Below are 26,210 nucleotides of genomic sequence, written 5' to 3' on the forward strand. Positions count from 1 at the left end.
AGCCAGTCTCCAACGGTTACGTCGGGCGGCTGGGACAGTTGACCTTTGACCCTACAAGGGGCGGCGAGGGGGGGCGAGAGGGAGAGCGAGGTGGCGTTTTTTGGGGGGTGATGTTTCGTTGATTTGTGGAGGCGAGGCGTGACCTTAACCCTCTTTCTCTCTTTTGTCTCCCCCTGTAGGGCGTCGCAGCCCCTGCTCGATCGATGCGTCCCTGACTACACCACCTTCACCACCGTGGGAGACTGGCTGGACGCAATCAAGATGAGCCGCTACGGTGACAATTTCCTCAACGCCGGATTTGCCTCCTTCGACCTCGTGGCCCAAATGACAGCAGAGTGAGTGAAGAAAAAGTCGATTCAGATAGTTGAGGTCATTGTCACGGACAGACAGTAGAGTTATTGGTTGGGGGGGGGGGGGGTCTAAAAAGAGTTGATTCAAATGAATAAAATCTGGTTGGCTGTCTGCAGTGTGAATTAGGTCAGAGTTGGTTTCAGAGACATTCCTGATACACTTCGAATTGTGGTACATAATGGAGGCTGTAGTTTTCACTGACCCTAACCCAAGGCTGTAGTTTTCACTGACCCTAACCCAAGGCTGTAGTTTTCACTGACCCTAACCCAAGGCTGTAGTTTTCACTGACCCTAACCCAAGGCTGTAGTTTTCACTGACCCTAACCCAAGGCTGTAGTTTTCACTGACCCTAACCCAAGGCTGTAGTTTTCACTGACCCTAATCCAAGGCTGTAGTTTTCACTGACCCTAACCCAAGGCTGTAGTTTTCACTGACCCTAACCCAAGGCTGTAGTTTTCACTGACCCTAACCCAAGGCTGTAGTTTTCACTGACCCTAACCCAAGGCTGTAGTTTTCACTGACCCTAACCCAAGGCTGTAGTTTTTACTGACCCTAACCCAAGGCTGTAGTTTTCGCTGACCCTAACCCAAGGCTGTGTTTTTCACTGACCCTAACCCAAGGCTGTAGTTTTCACTGACCTTAACCCAAGGCTGTAGTTTTCACTGACCCTAACCCAAGGCTGTAGTTTTCACTGACCCTAACCCAAGGCTGTAGTTTTCACTGACCCTAACCCAAGGCTGTGTTTTTCACTGACCCTAACCCAAGGCTGTAGTTTTCACTGACCCTAACCCAAGGCTGTAGTTTTCGCTGACCCTAACCGAAGGCTGTGTTTTTCACTGACCCTAACCCAAGGCTGTAGTTTTCACTGACCTTAACCCAAGGCTGTAGTTTTCACTGACCCTAACCCAAGGCTGTAGTTTTCACTGACCCTAACCCAAGGCTGTAGTTTTCACTGACCCTAACCCAAGGCTGTGTTTTTCACTGACCCTAACCCAAGGCTGTAGTTTTCACTGACCCTAACCCAAGGCTGTAGTTTTCACTGACCCTAACCCAAGGCTGTAGTTTTCACTGACCCTAACCCAAGGCTGTAGTTTTCACTGACCCTAACCCAAGGCTTTAGTTTTCACTGACCCTAACCCAATGCTGTAGTTTTCACTGACCCTAACCCAAGGCTGTGTTTTTCACTGACCCTAACCCAAGGCTGTAGTTTTCACTGACCTTAACCCAAGGCTGTAGTTTTCACTGACCCTAACCCAAGGCTGTAGTTTTCACTGTGATCACTGTGATTTGAGTGAGAGACCATCAGGGATAAGATGACACTACTCCAGAGCTTGACCCTGAGTGACAATACAAGACAAGAAAAAGCACAACTTCTAGAGGCTCTTCCTCTTCCTGGAGAGAATGAATGGAGTGTAGCAAGGACCAATCGCAGAGGGTTTAAAGTAATAGGTAATCAGGAAGGGACCATGAAAAGGGTTCCATTCTGGAGCAGACACAAAATAAAGCCTAACAGGAAGGGCGCAACGTACTCTTCCTCCCTAGTGCACGTTACCTCACGACACCGTCCCTTTCAGCGCTAAGGACGTATAGTTGACCCAGAATTCGATCGCGTTCGTAAAAGAATGCAACGTTTTGAAAACACTTTCTTTGCGATACAAAATTAAAATGAAAAGTTTCTCATTGTACAAGTCCTGGTAGTCCCTCCCCTGTTTCAGTCTGTTTTCTTCCACTTAAGGCCTAATGAACACAACCCTGATTTCAGAGCCAGGTTGGCACGCTATTTATGTAACAGGAAATGTGTGTCAAAGAGGTCATGGAAATAGGGTCAGTTATGATCAAATAAAGGAATTAGGATAATAATGATTAATATATCATCCTCGTTAGGTGGATAATAAGGGGATGGATGTGGAGGTGATTTGTTTCAATTTGTCAGGCTGACAGGTGTGCTGTACAGTGGCTCCCTCTCCTACCCATAATGGCTAGTAATTCCTCTAATGGTGGTTCATTTATCATCATTTTATCCTCCGTCGCTGGAGTGATGAGGGATTGCGAAGGGAACAAAAACACAATTTATTTATGCGAAACTGCTGCCATGGACAGTGCTCTATTTTTGAGCCTGTGTGTGTGTGTGTGTGTGTGTGTGTGTGCAAATGGAGAGGACGACGGAAACGTGCAGACAAGCAGAGGGCATAGTGTCTGTGAAAGAGGTGGAGTTTGTGTGTGTCTGTGTGTGTGTGAGCGTGTCTTTGTCTGTGTGAGCGGAGAGTACGCAGACCGGCGCTGGGTCCTCGTGGTTCGCTAATCGTTCCTCCAGACGTCGACCGTGGTTTGCTCTTTCCTTCGTTATCGGCATTGGGAAAACAAACGAAATAGCGGGAAAAGAGAGTCCTTGTGATATTCTTCCTAACAATCCGGTACATGAGGCCTTTTTGAGTTAAACCAACATCACTGAGACGATTAGATTACACCGTCTGACTGACGCCGGCCAAACAGGTGCAGCTTTTTTTCAGAACAGCCATTCTTCAACTGTTCTTTAATAAGGCTTCTGTGTGAGTGTCAGCATTTTCATATTTCCACCCATTGCATCTCACATTTAGGAGTGAATGCTCCCTTCAACTACGAAAGAGACAATTAGATGTTTTTCAGAGCTGACCTGAATGGTCAAAAGACCAATTAGTGGGGGGAAAAAAATCTGAATTGGGCTGCCTGTCTAAACGCAGCCTTAGAGAAACAGACCGTTTAGAAGACCGTGAAGACAAGTCAACATGGGCGACTGCGATTGATTGATTCAAATGATGGATTGCTGACTGTTCTCTTTGAGTCTTGTCTTTCAAGATTGCTTTGCCATCACTGACTGTGTAGACTAAATGATTCACCATGAAATGACCAACCACTTCACTCGCTGACTGTGTAGACTAAATGATTCACCATGAAATGACCAACCACTTCACTCACTGACTGTGTAGACTAAATTATTCACCATGAAATGACCAACCAGTTGACTCACTGACTGTGTAGACTAAATGATTCACCATGAAATGACCAACCAGTTGACTCACTGACTGACACACTAGTCTATTATATCATTAAGGGATTAGCTACAGACTGACTGGTTGACCCGCTGACGGACTGGTTGACTCGCTGACGGACTGGTTGACTCACTGACTGAGTAGTTGACTCGCTGACTGACTGGTTGACTCACTGACGGACTCGTTGACTCACTGACTGAGTAGTTGACTCGCTGACTGACTGGTTGACTCGCTGACGGACTCGTTGACACACTGACTGAGTAGTTGACTCGCTGACGGACTCGTTGACTCACTGACTGAGTAGTTGACTCGCTGACTGACTGGTTGACTCGCTGACGGACTCGTTGAATCACTGACTGAGTAGTTGACTCGCTGACTGACTGGTTGACTCGCTGACGGACTCGTTGACTCACTGACTGAGTAGTTGACTCGCTGACTGAGTAGTTGACTCACTGACTGAGTAGTTGACTCGCTGACTGACTGGTTGACTCGTTGTCTGACTAGTTGACTCGCTGACAGAGTGGTTGACTCGCCGACTGACTGGTTGACTCGCTGACTGACTGGTTGACTCGCTGACAGAGTGGTTGACTCGCCGACTGACTGGTTGACTCGCTGACTGACTGGTTGACTCGCCGACTGACTGGTTAACTCGCTGACTGACTGGTTGACTCGCTGACTGACTGGTTGACTCGCCGACTGACTGGTTGACTCGCCGACTGACTGGTTGACTCGCCGACTGACTGGTTGACTCGCTGACTGACTGGTTGACTCGCTGACAGAGTGGTTGACTCGCTGACAGAGTGGTTGACTCGCCGACTGACTGGTTGACTCGCCGACTGACTGGTTGACTCGCTGACTGACTGGTTGACTCGTTGTCTGACTAGTTGACTCGCTGTCTGACTGGTTGACTCACTGACAGAGTGGTTGACTCGCCGACTGACTGGTTGACTCGCTGACTGACTGGTTGACTCGCTGACAGAGTGGTTGACTCGCCGACTGACTGGTTGACTCGCTGACTGACTGGTTGACTCGCTGACTGACTGGTTGACTCGCCGACTGACTGGTTGACTCGCTGACTGACTGGTTGACTCGTTGTCTGACTGGTTGACTCGCTGACAGAGTGGTTGACTCGCCGACTGACTGGTTGACTCGCTGACTGACTGGTTGACTCGCTGACAGAGTGGTTGACTCGCCGACTGACTGTTTGACTCGCTGACTGACTGTTTGACTCGCCGACTGACTGGTTGACTCGCTGACTGACTGGTTGACTCGCCGACTGACTGGTTGACTCGCCGACTGACTGGTTGACTCGCCGACAGAGTGGTTGACTCGCTGACAGAGTGGTTGACTCGCTGACTGACTGGTTGACTCGCTGACTGAATGGTTGACTCGCTGACTGACTGGTTGACTCGCTGACAGAGTGGTTGACTCGCCGACTGACTGGTTGACTCGCTGACAGAGTGGTTGACTCGCTGACAGAGTGGTTGACTTGCCGACTGACTGGTTGACTCGCTGACAGAGTGGTTGACTCGCTGACAGAGTGGTTGACTCGCCGACTGACTGGTTGACTCGCTGACTGACTGGTTGACTCGCTGACTGACTGGTTGACTCGCTGACAGAGTGGTTGACTCGCCGACTGACTGGTTGACTCGCTGACAGAGTGGTTGACTCGCTGACAGAGTGGTTCACTCGCTGACAGAGTGGTTGACTCGCCGACTGACTGGTTGACTCGCTGACAGAGTGGTTGACTCGCCGACTGACTGGTGGACTCGCTGACTGACTGGTTGACTCGCTGACTGACTGGTTGACTCGCTGACTGACTGGTTGACTCGCCGACTGACAGTCTGCTGCAGGAATGACTGATGAAGGACATCCTCTACTTGGTTCCTTATTAATAACTAACTGACTGACTGTCTGGCTGACTGGTAGACAGGTTTTAGTGTTGGCCCACAGTAGCGGAAATCACTGTTTAAACATTAACCTCCCCTCCCCATTAACCCCCCCCCCCCCCCCCCCCTCTCTCGTCCACCTGCCAGGATATTGAAGTATGTTACATCTGGCCCAGGTATCGGTGCACTGAGGAGTGTCACCCTTTTGTTGTCATGACCTTAGGAAGTCATTGTATTAGTGTACACAGAGACCTGTTCATCTTCCACTGTTCCCGCAGGGTCCAACTGTATGTCCTCTAATGTAAACATTTTGGGAAGCCTATTAGGAAGCCTTTTGTGAAGCCTTTTGTGAAGCCTAGTGGGAAGCCTAGTGGGAAGCCTATTGGGAAGCCTTTTGTGAAGCCTTTTGGGAAGCCTAGTGGGAAGCCTAGTGGGAAGCCTAGTGGGAAGCCTATTGGGAAGCCTAGTGGGAAGCCTAGTGGGAAGCCTATTGGTAAGCCTATTGGGAAGCCTATTGGGAAGCCTAGTGGGAAGCCTAGTGGGAAGCCTATTGGGAAGCCTAGTGGGAAGCCTATTGGGAAGCCTATTGGGAAGCCTAGTGGGAAGCCTAGTGGGAAGCCTAGTGGGAAGCCTATTGGGAAGCCTATTGGGAAGCCTAGTGGGAAGCCTAGTGGGAAGCCTATTGGGAAGCCTAGTGGGAAGCCTAGTGGGAAGCCTATTGGGAATCCTAGTGGGAAGCCTATGTCTTAATCTTCATTCATAACATCTTCAAGACTATGACTTATGATTCTATTACTGTTTATGTCTGACCCACCTCTCTCTCTCTCTCTTCTTCACTCTACTCAGAGATCTTCTTCGGATAGGAGTGACATTGGCAGGCCACCAGAAGAAGATTCTAGGCAGCATTCAGGACATGAGACTACAGATGAACCAAACACTGCCTGTCCAGGTCTGAGATGGACCAACCGGAGAGACAGGACAGGAAGGAGAGGAACTGTGCCAGAGAGAGCCAACGGGAAACCCTAGCTGCCTGACCATCTCAGCCAATCAGATGAAGACAAACCTGGCTTGCAGTGCCTCGAAGGGACTAGACGTTGTTGCTTCTTCTTCTGTCTTCCACGCCAATGTTTCCTGTTGTGTTCTACGTTATTAGTCCCACGTTTTGACAAGGTTTAGCTGAATGATTTTTGTAAAAAAAAAAAAAAAACTTTCTAAAGAGAAGAAACGGAACCCATAATCCCATGTGTGCCTCACTTGGTCCAGTGTGGGGTGATCGTTTGCATGCGCGCGTGTGTTTTCGTGAGGATGGCTGGGACTCAACCCCTTCCCACCCCACCCATCTCCTTGTATCCTGAACTCGGTCATCCTCCTGTGAAAACCCATCTCCTTGAACCTTGAACCTTGACCCTAACATCTGTCGGACAGCCCCCCTGACAGACATTAAAGTTGGAAGTGGACGAACATTGTTTGAGTTTAAAAATACAGAAAAAAGCTGAAAAAGTGAACAAGCGTTCACACGCAAAAAAATGAAGTGTTTGGACACGATAGATGAAATCCTTCCCATGCTACAACTTGTGTGTGTGTGTGTGTGTGTGTGTGTGTTATTCCCCATCTTCATATTGAAGGTGTATTATTATAAACAAGGCCACTGAGAAGGACGTGGAGGAGAAGTGTAAAGGGTGAAAGGTCAGAAGATCACCAGAGGTCAAATGAGAGCATCTGAGATGGCCGCACTAGTTTGGCCTAAAAAGTCTCCGACAGACCTCTTTCTAAGACGTAGGGGAGAACATTGGCTCATATGTCTCATCAACTGTGTCTGTCCTACTATAATAATTGTTGTCTATTTGTTTTTATCAGCCCTCCATTTAGATTTTCTGTTCCATAGTTATTGGGGTTTGTGTTTCAAGATAGTACTTCCTGTTTGGCTGGTCAGAGTTTAGTACTTCCTGTTGGACTCTTTCTGTGATGTCGGGGAGCTAGGCGAGGACTGTGGCAACATACCGGCCTTTTGTGTGTTGAGTGTGTTTGTGTGTGTGTGTGTTTATGAATGCGAGAGTGTAACAAGTTACACACACATACTGTACAATGCAGCTTCAGCTATATCCCCACTGTGGAGAATTAGCGCATGAACTGAACAGTGACAAGGAGCAACAATTATATGGGAAACAGTTACGCTTTATTCTGTGGACAAACTGTTCATGTTTTTTATTTTATTGAAATACAAAATGTTTGGAAATATACACTATATGCATCCACAATAGAGCAGACACACGTAACTTTCTTTTTACATTTATCTGGATGTTAAATTAATCCAAAAAACTCGAGTTTAATTTCTCTACTTCCACCCACTGTATTTATTTCTCTCCCCACTTGGACAAACAGGCCATTTGAACTGTGGACTCATTCTAAAGAATGATGAAGAGGATTCCAAGAGGATTCCCAAGAGGATTCCCAAGAGGATTCCAAGAGGATTCCCAAGAGGGTTCCAAGAGGATTCCAAGAGGGTTCCAAGAGGGTTCCAAGAGGATTCCAAGAGGATTCCCAAGAGGATTCCAAGAGGGTTCCAAGAGGGTTCCAAGAGGGTTCCAAGAGGTTTCCCAAGAGGATTCCAAGAGGATTCCAAGAGGATTCCAAGAGGGTTCCAAGAGGTTTCCCAAGAGGATTCCAAGAGGTTTCCCAAGAGGATTCCAAAAGGTGTTCCGAGAGGATTCAGTAAATGAATTAATGATTATAAAAACAAAAAAAAGCATATAAAATTGGATATTGTATTTTTGTTGTTGTTCTAAACAGCCTGTACATGTTTTGTAACAAAAATAAGATAAATTACATGAAAACAAAATGAAGTTTGATCAACTGGGAAAATGTTATTGTGAGATTGATCATTTGATTCCAAGTTAAATGAGCAGATAGAGAGAGACTATTTGGAGAGAGCAGATAGAGAGAATGCAGATAGATAGAGAGAGCATATTTATATAGAGAGAAGATTAAGACAGCAGGGAGCAGAGAGAGAGAGAGCAGATAGAGAACAGCGAGAGAGCAGATAGAGAGCAGAGAGAGAGCAGATAGAGATCAGGTAGAGAGAGAGCAGATATAGAGAGAGCAGATGGATAGAGAGGGCAGCTAGAGAGAGAGCGGATAGAGAGAGAGAGCAGATAGAAAGATGACAGAACGAGAGAGCAGATAGAGAGAGAGCTGATAGAGAGATGACAGAGCGAGAGAGCAGATAGAGAGAGAGCTGATAGAGAGCAGATAGATAGAGAGAAGATAGACTGAGTGAGAAGATGGAGAGAGAGAGAGAGCAGATAGAGAGAGCAGATAGAGAGATGACAGAGCGAGAGAACATATAGAGAGAGAGTAGATAGAGAGATAGAGAGAGCAGCTAGAGAGATAGCAGATAGATAGAGAGAGGGAGAGCAGATAGAGAGAGAGCAGATCTAGAGAGAGAGCAGATTGAGAGAGATAGAGAGAGCAGATAGAGAGAGAGAGCAGATAGATAGATAGAGAGAAGATAGAGAGAGAGATAGAGAGCAGAGAGAGCGAGCAGATAGATAGCTAGAGAGAGAGAAGATAGAGAGAGAGAGAGCAGATAGAGAGAGCAGATTGAGAGAGAGAGAGCAGATAGAGAGAGAGAGAGAGCAGATTGAGAGAGAGAGCAGATAGAGAGCAGATAGATTGGCCCGAGAGCAGATAGATAGATAGAGAGAGCAGATAAAGAGAGAGAGCAGATAGAGAGAGAGAGAGCAGATATAGAGAGAGCAGATAGAGATGGCAGATAGAGAGAGCAGATTTAGAGAGAGATCAGATAGAGCGAGTGAGAGCAGTTAGAGCGAGCAGCTAGAGAGAGAGCAGATAGATAGAAACCTGATAGATAGAGAGCAGATAGAAAGAGAGCAGGTAGAGAGAGAACTGATATAGAGAGCATATGGAGAGAGCAGATAGATAGAGAGAGAGCAGATAGATAGAGAGCAGATAGATAGATAGAGAGAAGATAGAAAGAGAGAGCAGATAGAGGGAGAGAGAGCAGATAGAGATAGAGAGAGAGCAGATAGATAGATAGAGTGAGAGAGAGAGCAGATAGAGAGAGAGAGAGCAGATAGAGGGAGAGAGAGCAGATAGAGAGAGAGAGCAGATCGAGGGAGAGAGAGAGCAGATAGAGGGAGAGAGAGAGCAGATGGAGGGAGAGAGAGAGCAGATGGAGATAGAGAGTGAGAGTGCAGATAGAAAGTGCGAGCAGATAGAGAGAGAGAGCAGACAGCGAGGGATTGAAGAGGAATAGAAAAAGAGAGAGAGAGGAAGGGAGAAGTAGCGAGTAGTTCGGGACAGCTGCAATTAGAGACATGTTGTGCATAGGTTGGAGCATTTCAAGGGGTTGTAAACCGTGGTTACCCTGTGGTTAGACCATTAGAGGTATACTTGCTGTCTAACAACCTCACTCTCCCTTCAAGTGTATGTTTCTACGTTTCCTTTCAAATTCTAAAGATAGCTGCCAAGGCTAGATTTTTTTTAGCTGTACCATCCCTTCGCCTCAATCTTTCATCAAGAGGAGAATATTGTGTAGTTCTATGAAGTTGTGACTACTTGTCTTTCATACACCTTTATCCAAATGAAACTTCAGGACTACCCTAAATGCACCCAACAGACGATGGAGATTTTCACTGTGTTTGTACATCTACAAATTGTTCCGTTGTACCAAGCTGTACCTTTACCCCAAGTCCTTCAAAACAGGGCCGACACCCTACTCACCCTGTACAGCTCTGTGACCGTTCTCAACGCAACCTTTAGGTCCAGAGATGGAGGGCCATTAGAGAAACCATTCTTAAAACGATAGGGCCATAAACGGAACTCCGTCAGGGGGCTCGGTGTGTGTGCAGCTCAGCGACTGGGCCCTCGTCCACTGCTGTCAGACAAGTGGCCCCTTCAACCTGGTCTCAGGGGTAGACGTAACATGAATTTAAATCCAGAACACTCTAGTTAGCATGATGTTTCGTATGGTATGTATTAATTTGTGGATGTCCATCATCTATTACGTTTAATATGTTATGAATTTCAATTAGTTGTTGCAAATGTTAGCTAGGCGTCTAACAATAAAGTTAGTTAGGTGGCTAACAAAAATGTTAGCTAGGCGTCTAACAATAAAGTTAGTTAGATGGCTAACAATAATGTTAGCTAGGTGGCTAACAATAAAGTTAGTTAGGTGGTTAACAATAATGTTAGCTAGGTGGCTAACAATAAAGTTAGTTAGCTGGTAAACATTAGCTAGGCGTTAGGATTTAAGGTTAGGGCCAGTAGTTGTTTTGAAGGGGAAGGGTTAGCTAACATGCTAAGTAGTTGCAAAGTATCTAAAAAGTAGTAAGTAGTTGTTAATTAGCTAAAATGCTAAATTTGTCCGTGATGAGATTTGCACACGCAACCTTTGAGTTACTAGACGTTTGCGTTAAACATCTACCTATCCACCCCAACCCGACCCTACTTTTGTTTTTGCCTTAAGTAACATTCTGTCTGATGTAATCATACCAAATGTAACATATGATACTAATTTTGGGTGTGTCGGATTTCAGTTTACTATGTTACGTATATATTCTATGAGACCCGGGCTGACCCCTTGGACTCAGCTTGTCAGAGTGATTAAAGCGGCGGCCGATCTGCCACTCCGAGACATACATTCACAGAACAGCGCAGACATATGACCAGCCGGACTATGATTATTTGTCTTTATTTCATGCGCGGGCTGCAATCATTCTGTCGGGACTCTGCCACTCTGCCTGATTAGTACAGTGCGGGGACCAACAACCTTTGCCTGGAGACAGGAAGAAATCAGGCAGAAATCTGAAGCGCTCACTGTAGGATACCAGTGTTTTAGTAAGGATGGAGTGGGGTTGAGGGCTGAGGGATGGGATGTACCACCTGTATGGGGAGGGGTGGTAATTACAGTGCTACCCCCCCCCCACGGATTCTCTTCCAGACAGTCTCTGAGCTGTCTGGCTAGGAGTTGATCAATCCAGTATGTGAAAAATAATAGTTCCTGTGTTTTAAAGTAGTGTGATGTACAGTAGTGTCCACGCATCAAAGTTTTGCAATATTCATCTTTCTGTCTTTCCTTTGAACCTTCTTAAAGCCATAAAGGACATTATGCAACAAAAAAAAAATCATTATTTTGATTTAATTTTAATCTTATTTTATCATAGAGGCACAGTACAACACTGATAGTGATAACAATAACATTCTCAAAGTTCATCAGACACAACTTTCCAAACCTTAATATGTAGATGAATGCTATCAGAGAGGTGGCTGTGTATTTTGGGTTGTCAATCAATCAATCAATCAATCAAATGTCTTTTATGAAGCCCTTTTCACATCAGCAATTGTCGCAAAGTGCAATACAGAAACTCAGCATTTCGCCGTTTAAGCAGGAAGACATTTCTGCCTGCTTGAACGGGCGAATAGCTCAGATACACATGAAAACATGAGATGACTCATCGATAGAGCAACGTTCAAAGATACACAAATACGATATGACATAAAAAAATGGGTGAATCCTTCCTTTAAGGCCAGATCGTTCTTCAAAATGTTCAAACGTTCATAGATGACCAACAGGGTCAAAGAGTAACCACAGTGGTTATAGATGGTGCAACAATACAGTGTTTTGTTTTTATTTAACTAAGCAAGTCAGTTAATAAGAACACATTCTTATTTACAATGACAGCCTACCAGGGAACAGTGGGTTAACTGCCATGTTCAGAATGACATATTTTTACCTTGTCAGCTCGGGGATTCAATCCAGCAACTTTTCAGTTACAGGCCCACTGCTCTAACCACTAGGCTCTCTGCCACCCTTAGGTTACTGCTGCCCCATTTCAAAAGTACAAATGGCCGGTGTCAATTTTCCACGTATATTATTTACATTTTCATTTTCTTTCCTGTACTGCTGTACTGCTGTACTGTTCCTGTACTCCTGTACTGCATACTGCCTGGAGATACAGTGGAGATACAGTGACACGGGAGTATGGATATATCTGGGATCTAGAGAGAATAAAAACATACTGGGGGATAGCAATCACAGTCGCCTTACCAACATCTCAAACCTAAGTATTCCTTCCTATCTCTCCATCTCTCCCCACCCAATCAGCCAATCTCCACCGCTAGTGGCAAAAGAACAAGACGATGAGGTGATGAACATGAATCTGAACGAGGGGGGGGGGAAATGTTGAATAAAAATCACATGTTTGACATGCTGATTCATGAACAAAATGGCAGCTCGGAGTTTGATTCATGAGAAAAAGCTTGGTTGAACTGTTTGTGAGTGGTACATGCTGTGCTAAGTCTTGGGTTATGCCCCTGGGGGGGGGGGGGGGGGGACAAGTGCTGGACGTGAAGTGATGAGCTCTGATGCAGCAGCTACACATCTTTAAAAGGGATTTAAAATCAAATAAAAAATGTTTTATTGTATTTTGTACCCTTTAATAAGGAGACGTTCCTAACAGATGTTTTCATGCGTATGACCTTACATTGTGACGTATCATTATCTTATGGTCTCGTTGAATCAGATCTTACTGACCTGTATTTCTGCTTAGTGCTGACATGTGAGTGGAATGGAATGTGTGTGTGTGTGTGTGTGATTGTGTGTGTGGGTGGGTGTGTGTGTGTGTGTGCGTGTTTGCGTGCGTGCGTGTGTGTGTGTGCATGTGTGTGTGTGTGTGTGCTAGTATTATCATGTTCTACTGAACTAATCCAATCAGAAGAGACTATACATTTATTGTAGATCCCCAGTATCTCTCTGTGCCAATCGCCCCCCGTCGCCCCCCGTCTCCCCCCGTCTCTCTGAAAGTATAGGGAGTTTACACTCCTCCCACTCCTCTAACCCTACCACACTTCAACCAATCCTATGACTTTATAACTCCAACCTTTTCCTGTAGTTGATTTTTTTTCTCCAGACATGTTCTTTCTACATTTGTCACTGTTTTATATACATACAGTGGGGAGAACAAGTATTTGATACACTGCCGATTTTGCAGGTTTTCCTACTTACAAAGCATGTAGAGGTCTGTAATTTTTATCATAGGTACACTTCAACTATGAGAGACGGAATCTAAAACAAAAATCCAGAAAATCACATTGTATGATTTTTAAGTAATTAATTTGCATTTTATTGCATGACATAAGTATTTGATACATCAGAAAAGCAGAACTTAATATTTGGTACAGAAACCTTTGTTTGCAATTACAGAGATCATACGTTTCCTGTAGTTCTTGACTAGGTTTGCACACACTGCAGCAGGGATTTTGGCCCACTCCTCCCTACAGATCTTCTCCAGATCCTTCAGGTTTCGGGGCTGTCGCTGGGCAATACGGAGTTTCAGCTCCCTCCAAAGATTTTCTATTGGGTTCAGGTCTGGAGACTGGCTAGGCCACTCCAGGACCTTGAGATGCTTCTTACGGAGCCACTCCTTAGTTGCCATGGCTGTGTGCTTCGTGTCGTTGTCATGCTGGAAGACCCAGCCACGACCCATCTTCAATGCTCTTACTGAGGGAAGGAGGTTGTTGGCCAAGATCTCGCGATACATGGCCCCATCCATCCTCCCCTCAATACGGTGCAGTCGTCCTGTCCCCTTTGCAGAAAAGCATCCCCAAAGAATGATGTTTCCACCTCCATGCTTCACGGTTGGGATGGTGTTCTTGGGGTTGTACTCATACTTCTTCTTCCTCCAAACACGGCGAGTGGAGTTAGACCAAAAAGCTCTATTTTTGTCTCATCAGACCACATGACCTTCTCCCATTCCTCCTCTGGATCATCCAGATGGTCATTGGCAAACTTCAGACAGGCCTGGACATGCACTGGCTTAAGCAGGGGGACCTTGCGTGCGCTGCAGGATTTTAATCCATGACGGCGTAGTGTGTTACTAATGGTTTTCTTTGAGACTGTGGTCCCAGCTCTCTTCAGGTCATTGACCAGGTCCTGCCGTGTAGTTCTGGGCTGATCCCTCACCTTCCTCATGATCATTGATGCCCCACGAGGTGAAATCTTGCATGGAGCCCCAGACCGAGGGTGATTGACCGTCATCTTGAACTTCTTCCATTTTCTAATAATTGCGCCAACAGTTGTTTCCTTCTCACCAAGCTGCTTGCCTATTGTCCTGTAGCCCATCCCAGCCTTGTGCAGGTCTACAATTTTATCCCTGATGTCCTTACACAGCTCTCTGGTCTTGGCCATTGTGGAGAGGTTGGAATCTGTTTGATTGAGTGTGTGGACAGGTGTCTTTTATACAGGTAACGAGTTCAAACAGGTGCAGTTAATACAGGTAATGAGTGGAGAACAGGAGGGCTTCTTAAAGAAAAACTAACAGGTCTGTGAGAGCCGGAATTCTTACTGGTTGGTAGGTGATCAAATACTTATGTCATGCAATAAAATGCAAATTAATTATTTAAAAATCATACAATGTGATTTTCTGGATTTTTGTTTTAGATTCCGTCTCTCACAGTTGAAGTGTACCTATGATAAAAATTACAGACCTCTACATGCTTTGTAAGTAGGAAAACCTGCAAAATCGGCAGTGTATCAAATACTTGTTCTCCCCACTGTATATACTTAAAAAAAAAATAATACGGCTGTGTTCTGGTCACTTTGCAAATCCAAAAGGTGGAATGAGATGTTTAGGACAACATTTACATGTATAGTGAAAGGAATAGGAAGACAAATATTGAAATGGTTTTGTTCCTCTCTGAAAGTTTTGAGATGTATTTAATGACAAAAAAAATAATAATAATTGATTTAAAAAAATGATGCTTTCTTGTAGAAATATTTTTTAAAGACACTTTTTTGCGATTAAATTATTTAAGAAATGTGAGTCTTTTGAGTGTTTTTATTTTTCATTTTTATACACATTTTATACACATTTTATATATTCATATACTACTGTATATTATACCAGTGAGAAACATTTTCACAGGAGTCTTCTTTTTCTCCCACCAAAGCAAATATTTTCAAGGATGTAAAAAAGACAATTTAAGAAATCACAACATAATTTAGACTGAAAAATAATTGTCTGAAAAACATCAATTTGGTAAAGAAGTTAACAGCTGCCGAGAACTTGCTTTTTATTTTCCTCTCAGATTTTTTGTTACTGTCTTTTAATGTTCTGTTAATAAAGGCAGCTCTTTCCAGACATTTTATACAGTTTAAACACATTTCTAGCACTTAGGTTTTCAAAATAGTCTCAGTTGATAGTCGCAACAGCAGCTCATCGTAAGATAGCGATCAGCATAAAAACGACGCCCCGGTCCCAGCCTCAACTTTCTAATCATCGCTCATGTACAGCATTCCAAACATCACCATTTTGTTCTTCCCGTTCCACTGACCTTCCTGCTTTTCCCCCTTCGTATTTTTCGTTTCAGACAGGTCTAAGCCACATTATTTTCTCTCCTTTGAAAACAGCCCGAGGACATTAATGCCCAGCTACAGTCTGTTAAATCTGCTGGAATACTATCGTTCATCTGTCTACTGGATATTGATTCATTCACTATAATGGTCCTTCTGCTACTGACTAGTATTAGCGTGAGGTACAAAATAAAAAATAAGGTGTCCATTTTAGGACGGCCTCTGTTATAGCAGGACCTTCAATCTCAGCAGGACTTACATTATGGCAATAGTATTTTAACGTAGTTCAGTAGTTAGTTATTGCTCTTGACCAGGATCAATTCCTGAATCCACATGAAGTAGAATATTAAAAACAAAAAAGGATTTTCATATCTGCGTCAGACACTAAATTGCGTGGTGGAAGAATTAGGAAGAACATTGGAGCAACAGTAGCGTTTTGTAAAAACCTCTGATCTCGACACCGGACAGGCACGGCAAATGCATCAGACACACACGTGTCAACTCATTACATCTCTTAATACACTGAACAAAAAAATATAAATGCTAAATGTCAAGTGTTGGTCCCATGTTTTCATGAGCTGAAATAAAAGATCCCAGAAATGTTCCATAAGCACAACAATATCCTTATTTCTCTAAAATGTGGTTCACAAATTTGTTTACATCCTTGTTAGCGAGCATTTCTCCTTTGTCAAGATAATCCATCCACCTGACAGGTGTGGCATATCAAGAAGCTGATTAAACAGCATGATCATTACACAGGTGCACCTTGTGCTGGGGACAATAAAGGGCCACTGTGAAATGTGCAGTTTTGTCACAAGAGATGTCTCAAGTTTTGAGGGAGCGTGCAATTGGCCTGCTGACTGCAGGAATGTCCACCAGAGCTGTTGCCAGAGAATTGAATGTTCATTTCTCTACCATAAGCCACATCCAACGTCATTTTTGAGAATTTGGCAGTACGTCCAACCGTCCTCACAACCGCAGGTCACGTGTATGGTGTCGTGTGGGCGAGCGGTTTGCTGATGTCAACGTTATGAACCTAGTATGGACAAGCGTAAGTTGATGTCAACGTTATGAACCTAGTATGGACAAGCGTAAGTTATGGACAAAGAACAGAATTGCATTTTTTATCAATGGCAACTGGAATACACAAAAATACACACCGAGATGCTGAGGCCCATTGTGAGGCCCATATCTGTGAGCAACAGATACATATCTGTATTCCCAGTCACGTGAAATCCATAGATTATGTCCCGATGAATTTATTTACATTTACATGATTAAAAATCGATGAAAATGTTGCATGTCGCGTTTCTACTTTTGTTCAGTCTAATATGAAGTCGACCATCTCTATAAGCACAGGAGAACTAATATCACTGTTTTGTTTTAGAGTGGAAAACAGAAGATGAAGGGATCACATGTTCCACATCCTCCTCGGAGCCATGTCCCCTGACTCTGTCTATCTCACGTTCTCTCTACCCTTCTCCTCGTCTATTTAAAAAAGGGAAGTCGGATCGGGTGGTCTCTGCGTTCCGGGTAGAGCGAGATGCGCTCAGAGAAGTCACAACAGAAGACTATGGAGGCTTGTGTTGCAGTAGCAGAATACATTCTCGGATCAGAGAGTTGTAAAAGGGGGGGAGCAGAAACCCGAACTCGAATTGAGACTTTTTATTTTATTTTTATGATGTCCTCTTTTTTTCTCTCAACCGTTCTCTTTAGATGAGGTTGGGGCCCTGTTTCCCCTGAAATTCATTCCACTGCCCTAATATTGTATGTCTGGGGGGGGGGGGGGGGCTACCCAAATGAATGTACAGGTATTTTGGGATGAGTTATATGTACCAGTACCAGTATGAGGTACTGTTGTCATTCCTATGGCTAGTGATGTGGTGTTACGTCCTGCTTCAGAGTAATGATTGTTTCTGGCCTATTTCATCAACATAATGAGATGGAGAATTATTGAGACGTCAATAGAGAATAATTGCTTATCCCTCTGGTTGCTACGACGGCTTTTGTATAAAATCATTGTATATGCACTAACACGTCTTTAGTTGTGTGTTGGGTCCCAAAGAGGATTAACACGAAGCAAGATCATACACACACCACCAAACACAGAGAGAAATCAGTTTCCTCGCACATCCTCCTTCCCCTAGCCTCACATCGCTCTCTCTAGCGCTCTCTCTATCTCTCTCTATCTCTCTCTCTCTCTCTCTCTCTCTCTCTCTCTCTCTCTCTCTCTCTCTCTCTCTCTCTCTCTCTCTCTCTCTCTCTCTCTCTCTCTCCAGCTCTCTCTCTCCAGCTCTCTCTCTCCAGCTCTCTCTCTCATCTCTTCTGCTATAATCCCTATTTTATATTTTTCTGACTGGCTATGACCTGACACGTCTGTACTGTGACATGGAGACCTGCACATCTGTACTGTGACATGGAGACATGCACGTCTGTACTGTGACATGGAGACCTGACACGTCTGTACTGTGACATGGGGACCTGCACGTCTGTACTGTGACATGGAGACCTGCACATCTGTACTGTGACATGGGGACCTGCACATCTGTACTGTGACATGGGGATCTGGCATAAATGCAGACAAACAGTGTTGAAGCTGTGCAGAGACACCAACCTACTGGAACACATTAATTACAGCTCTGTAGCCACAACTTACTAATTGGCAACTGCTTCCCCACAAAAACGGGCCAAGAGTGTGAATGTGTGTGTGTGTGTGTGTGTGTGTGTGTGTGTGTGTGTGTGTGTGTGTGTGTGTGTGTGTGTGTGTGTGTGTGTGTGTGTGTGTGTGTGTGTGTGTGTGTGTGTGTGTCAGATAGAAAAATAGAGTTTGTGAGTGTGTGTGTGTGTTGTGTGTTGTGAGTACATATGTTCACTACTGATCCAACAAAGAAATATATTCACTACTAATCCAGAGAAATATATTCACTACTAATCCAGAGAAATATATTCACTACTAATCCAGAGAAATATATTCACTACTAATCCAACAGAGAAATATATTCACTACTAATCCAGAGAAATATATTCACTACTAATCCAACAGGGAGATATATTCACTACTAATCCAGATAAATATATTCACTACTAATCCAACAGAGAAATATATTCACTACTAATCCAACAGAGAAATATATTCACTACTAATCCAGAGAAATATATTCACTACTAATCCAACAGAGAAATATATTCACTACTAATCCAACAGAGAAATATATTCACTACTAATCCAACAGGGAGATATATTCACTACTAATCCAACAGAGAAATATATTCACTACTAATCCAACAGAGAAATATATTCACTACTAATCCAACAGGGAAATATATTCACTACTAATCCAACAGGGAAATATATTCACTACTGATCCAACAGGGAAATATATTCACTACTGATCCAACAGGGTAATATATTCACTACTAATCCAACAGGGAAATATATTCACTACTAATCAAACAGAGAAATATATTCACTATTTATCCAGAGAAATATATTCACCACTAATCCAGAGAAATATATTCACTACTAATCCAACAGAGAAATATATTCACTACTAATCCAACAGAGAAATATATTCACTACTGATCCAACAGAGAAATATGACATGGAGACCTGCACATCTGTACTGTGACATGGAGACATGCACGTCTGTACTGTGACATGGAGACCTGACACGTCTGTACTGTGACATGGGGACCTGCACGTCTGTACTGTGACATGGAGACCTGCACATCTGTACTGTGACATGGGGACCTGCACATCTGTACTGTGACATGGGGATCTGGCATAAATGCAGACAAACAGTGTTGAAGCTGTGCAGAGACACCAACCTACTGGAACACATTAATTACAGCTCTGTAGCCACAACTTACTAATTGGCAACTGCTTCCCCACAAAAACGGGCCAAGAGTGTGAATGTGTGTGTGTGTGTGTGTGTGTGTGTGTGTGTGTGTGTGTGTGTGTGTGTGTGTGTGTGTGTGTCAGATAGAAAAATAGAGTTTGTGAGTGTGTGTGTGTGTTGTGTGTTGTGAGTACATATGTTCACAACTGATCCAACAAAGAAATATATTCACTACTAATCCAGAGAAATATATTCACTACTAATCCAACAGAGAAATATATTCACTACTAATCCAACTGGGAAATATATTCACTACTAATCCAACAGAGAAATATATTCACTACTAATCCAACAGAGAAATATATTCACTACTAATCCAGAGAAATATATTCACTACTAATCCAACAGAGAAATATATTCACTACTAATCCAACAGAGAAATATATTCACTACTAATCCAACAGAGAAATATATTCACTACTAATCCAACAGAGAAATATATTCACTACTAATCCAACAGAGAAATATATTCACTACTTATCCAGAGAAATATATTCACTACTGATCCAACAGAGAAATATATTCACTACTAATCCAACAGAGAAATATATTCACTACTAATCCAACAGAGAAATATATTCACTACTAATCCAGAGAAATATATTCACTACTAATCCAACAGAGAAATATATTCACTACTAATCCAGAGAAATATATTCACTACTAATCCAACAGAGAAATATATTCACTACTAATCCAGAGAAATATATTCACTACTAATCCAGAGAAATATATTCACTACTAATCCAGAGATATATATTCACTACTAATCCAGAGAAATATATTCACTACTAATCCAGAGAAATATATTCACTACTGATCCAACAGAGAAATATATTCACTACTAATCCAACAGGCAAATATATTCACTACTAATCCAACAGAGAAATATATTCACTATTTATCCAGAGAAATATATTCACCACTAATCCAGAGAAATATATTCACTACTAATCCAACAGAGAAATATATTCACTACTAATCCAGAGAAATATATTCACTACTAATCCAACAGAGAAATATATTCACTACTAATCCAGAGAAATATATTCACTACTAATCCAGAGAAATATATTCACTACTAATCCAGAGATATATTATCACTACTAATCCAGAGAAATATATTCACTACTAATCCAGAGAAATATATTCACTGCTAATCCAACAGAGAAATATATTCACTACTAATCCAACAGAGAAATATATTCACTACTAATCCAGAGAAATATATTCACTACTGATCCAACAGAGAAATATATTCACTACTAATCCAACAGGGAAATATATTCACTACTAATCCAACAGAGAAATATATTCACTACTAATCCAACAGAGAAATATATTCACTACTAATCCAACAGGGAAATATATTCACTACTAATCCAACAGGGAAATATATTCACTACTGATCCAACAGGGAAATATATTCACTACTGATCCAACAGGGTAATATATTCACTACTAATCCAACAGGGAAATATATTCACTACTAATCCAACAGAGAAATATATTCACTATTTATCCAGAGAAATATATTCACCACTAATCCAGAGAAATATATTCACTACTAATCCAACAGAGAAATATATTCACTACTAATCCAGAGAAATATATTCACTACTAATCCAACAGAGAAATATATTCACTACTAATCCAACAGAGAAATATATTCACTACTAATCCAACAGAGAAATATATTCACTACTAATCCAACAGAGAAATATATTCACTACTAATCCAACAGAGAAATTTATTCACTACTTATCCAGAGAAATATATTCACTACTGATCCAACAGAGAAATATATTCACTACTAATCCAACAGAGAAATATATTCACTACTAATCCAACAGAGAAATATATTCACTACTAATCCAGAGAAATATATTCACTACTAATCCAACAGAGAAATATATTCACTACTAATCGAAAAGAGAAATATATTCACTACTAATCCAACAGAGAAATTTATTCACTACTTATCCAGAGAAATATATTCACTACTGATCCAACAGAGAAATATATTCACTACTAATCCAACAGAGAAATATATTCACTACTAATCCAACAGAGAAATATATTCACTACTAATCCAGAGAAATATATTCACTACTAATCCAACAGAGAAATATATTCACCACTAATCCAGAGAAATATATTCACTACTAATCCAACAGAGAAATATATTCACTACTAATCCAGAGAAATATATTCACTACTAATCCAACAGAGAAATATATTCACTACTAATCCAACAGAGAAATATATTCACTACTAATCCAACAGGGAAATATATTCACTACTGATCCGACAGGGAAATATATTCACTACTGATCCAACAGGGTAATATATTCACTACTAATCCAACAGGGAAATATATTCACTACTAATCCAACAGAGAAATATATTCACTATTTATCCAGAGAAATATATTCACCACTAATCCAGAGAAATATATTCACTACTAATCCAACAGAGAAATATATTCACTACTAATCCAGAGAAATATATTCACTACTAATCCAACAGAGAAATATATTCACTACTAATCCAACAGAGAAATATATTCACTACTAATCCAACAGAGAAATATATTCACTACTAATCCAACAGAGAAATATATTCACTACTAATCCAACAGAGAAATTTATTCACTACTTATCCAGAGAAATATATTCACTACTGATCCAACAGAGAAATATATTCACTACTAATCCAACAGAGAAATATATTCACTACTAATCCAACAGAGAAATATATTCACTACTAATCCAACAGAGAAATATATTCACTACTAATCCAACAGAGAAATATATTCACTACTAATCCAACAGAGAAATATATTCACTACTAATCCAACAGAGAAATATATTCACTACTTATCCAGAGAAATATATTCACTACTGATCCAACAGAGAAATATATTCACTACTAATCCAACAGAGAAATATATTCACTACTAATCCAACAGAGAAATATATTCACTACTAATCCAGAGAAATATATTCACTACTAATCCAACAGAGAAATATATTCACTACTAATCCAGAGAAATATATTCACTACTAATCCAACAGAGAAATATATTCACTACTAATCCAGAGAAATATATTCACTACTAATCCAGAGAAATATATTCACTACTAATCCAGAGATATATATTCACTACTAATCCAGAGAAATATATTCACTACTAATCCAGAGAAATATATTCACTACTGATCCAACAGAGAAATATATTCACTACTAATCCAACAGGCAAATATATTCACTACTAATCCAACAGAGAAATATATTCACTATTTATCCAGAGAAATATATTCACCACTAATCCAGAGAAATATATTCACTACTAATCCAACAGAGAAATATATTCACTACTTATCCAGAGAAATATATTCACTACTAATCCAACAGAGAAATATATTATCACTACTAATCCAGAGAAATATATTCACTACTAATCCAGAGAAATATATTCACTGCTAATCCAACAGAGAAATATATTCACTACTAATCCAACAGAGAAATATATTCACTACTAATCCAGAGAAATATATTCACTACTGATCCAACAGAGAAATATATTCACTACTAATCCAACAGGGAAATATATTCACTACTAATCCAACAGAGAAATATATTCACTACTAATCCAACAGAGAAATATATTCACTACTAATCCAACAGGGAAATATATTCACTACTAATCCAACAGGGAAATATATTCACTACTGATCCAACAGGGAAATATATTCACTACTGATCCAACAGGGTAATATATTCACTACTAATCCAACAGGGAAATATATTCACTACTAATCCAACAGAGAAATATATTCACTATTTATCCAGAGAAATATATTCACCACTAATCCAGAGAAATATATTCACTACTAATCCAACAGAGAAATATATTCACTACTAATCCAGAGAAATATATTCACTACTAATCCAACAGAGAAATATATTCACTACTAATCCAACAGAGAAATATATTCACTACTAATCCAACAGAGAAATATATTCACTACTAATCCAACAGAGAAATATATTCACTACTAATCCAACAGAGAAATTTATTCACTACTTATCCAGAAAAATATATTCACTACTGATCCAACAGAGAAATATATTCACTACTAATCCAACAGAGAAATATATTCACTACTAATCCAACAGAGAAATATATTCACTACTAATCCAGAGAAATATATTCACTACTAATCCAACAGAGAAATATATTCACTACTAATCGAAAAGAGAAATATATTCACTACTAATCCAACAGAGAAATGTATTCACTACTTATCCAGAGAAATATATTCACTACTGATCCAACAGAGAAATATATTCACTACTAATCCAACAGAGAAATATATTCACTACTAATCCAACAGAGAAATATATTCACTACTAATCCAGAGAAATATATTCACTACTAATCCAACAGAGAAATATATTCACCACTAATCCAGAGAAATATATTCACTACTAATCCAACAGAGAAATATATTCACTACTAATCCAGAGAAATATATTCACTACTAATCCAACAGAGAAATATATTCACTACTAATCCAACAGAGAAATATATTCACTACTAATCCAACAGAGAAATATATTCACTACTAATCCAACAGAGAAATATATTCACTACTAATCCAACAGAGAAATTTATTCACTACTTATCCAGAGAAATATATTCACTACTGATCCAACAGAGAAATATATTCACTACTAATCCAACAGAGAAATATATTCACTACTAATCCAACAGAGAAATATATTCACTACTAATCCAGAGAAATATATTCACTACTAATCCAACAGAGAAATATATTCACTACTAATCCAACAGAGAAATATATTCACTACTAATCCAACAGAGAAATATATTCACTACTAATCCAACAGAGAAATTTATTCACTACTTATCCAGAGAAATATATTCACTACTGATCCAACAGAGAAATATATTCACTACTAATCCAACAGAGAAATATATTCACTACTAATCCAACAGAGAAATATATTCACTACTAATCCAGAGAAATATATTTACTACTAATCGAAAAGAGAAATATATTCACTACTAATCCAACAGAGAAATGTATTCACTACTTATCCAGAGAAATATATTCACTACTGATCCAACAGAGAAATATATTCACTACTAATCCAACAGAGAAATATATTCACTACTAATCCAACAGAGAAATATATTCACTACTAATCCAGAGAAATATATTCACTACTAATCCAACAGAGAAATATATTCACCACTAATCCAGAGAAATATATTCACTACTAATCCAACAGAGAAATATATTCACTACTAATCCAGAGAAATATATTCACTACTAATCCAACAGAGAAATATATTCACTACTAATCCAACAGAGAAATATATTCACTACTAATCCAACAGAGAAATATATTCACTACTAATCCAACAGAGAAATATATTCACTACTAATCCAACAGAGAAATTTATTCACTACTTATCCAGAGAAATATATTCACTACTGATCCAACAGAGAAATATATTCACTACTAATCCAACAGAGAAATATATTCACTACTAATCCAACAGAGAAATATATTCACTACTAATCCAGAGAAATATATTCACTACTAATCCAACAGAGAAATATATTCACTACTAATCCAACAGAGAAATATATTCACTACTAATCCAACAGAGAAATATATTCACTACTAATCCAACAGAGAAATTTATTCACTACTTATCCAGAGAAATATATTCACTACTGATCCAACAGAGAAATATATTCACTACTAATCCAACAGAGAAATATATTCACTACTAATCCAACAGAGAAATATATTCACTACTAATCCAGAGAAATATATTTACTACTAATCCAACAGAGAAATATATTCACTACTAATCCAACAGAGAAATTTATTCACTACTTATCCAGAGAAATATATTCACTACTGATCCAACAGAGAAATATATTCACTACTAATCCAACAGAGAAATATATTCACTACTAATCCAACAGAGAAATATATTCACTACTAATCCAGAGAAATATATTCACTACTAATCCAACAGAGAAATATATTCACTACTAATCCAACAGAGAAATATATTCACTACTAATCCAGAGAAATATATTCACTACTAATCCAACAGAGAAATATATTCACTGCTAATCGAAAAGAGAAATATATTCACTACTAATCCAGAGAAATATATTCACTACTGATCCAACAGAGAAATATATTCACTACTAATCCAACAGAGAAATATATTCACTACTAATCCAACAGAGAAATATATTCACTACTAATCCAGAGAAATATATTCACTACTAATCCAACAGAGAAATATATTCACTACTAATCCAACAGAGAAATATATTCACTACTAATCCAACAGAGAAATATATTCACTACTAATCCAACAGAGAAATTTATTCACTACTTATCCAGAGAAATATATTCACTACTGATCCAACAGAGAAATATATTCACTACTAATCCAACAGAGAAATATATTCACTACTAATCCAACAGAGAAATATATTCACTACTAATCCAGAGAAATATATTCACTACTAATCCAACAGAGAAATATATTCACTACTAATCCAACAGAGAAATTTATTCACTACTTATCTAGAGAAATATATTCACTA

The 26,210-nt window shown here is 40.4% G+C and overlaps 1 protein-coding gene across 17 annotated transcripts in view; it reads left to right on the top strand.

Moving 5' to 3' along the window:
- The window catches only part of LOC139539416 (ephrin type-B receptor 3-like), a 152,764-nt gene extending 143,164 nt beyond the window's left edge, over positions 1-9,600 (top strand). For 14 of the 17 annotated variants that reach the window (XM_071342350.1, XM_071342358.1, XM_071342351.1 and 11 more), the window contains 2 exons: positions 180-335; positions 6,115-9,600. In XM_071342350.1, coding sequence (XP_071198451.1) covers positions 180-335; positions 6,115-6,223 — 265 coding nt within the window. In that variant the 3' untranslated portion in view covers positions 6,224-9,600. The remainder of the gene's footprint in view (positions 1-179; positions 336-6,114) is intronic. The other 3 variants (XM_071342363.1, XM_071342366.1, XM_071342367.1) reach the window with 1 other exon arrangement.
- The last annotated feature ends 16,610 nt before the right edge of the window (positions 9,601-26,210 follow it).

This window comes from Salvelinus alpinus, chromosome 15 (assembly GCF_045679555.1).
Source record: "Salvelinus alpinus chromosome 15, SLU_Salpinus.1, whole genome shotgun sequence".
Lineage (NCBI taxonomy): Eukaryota > Metazoa > Chordata > Actinopteri > Salmoniformes > Salmonidae > Salvelinus > Salvelinus alpinus.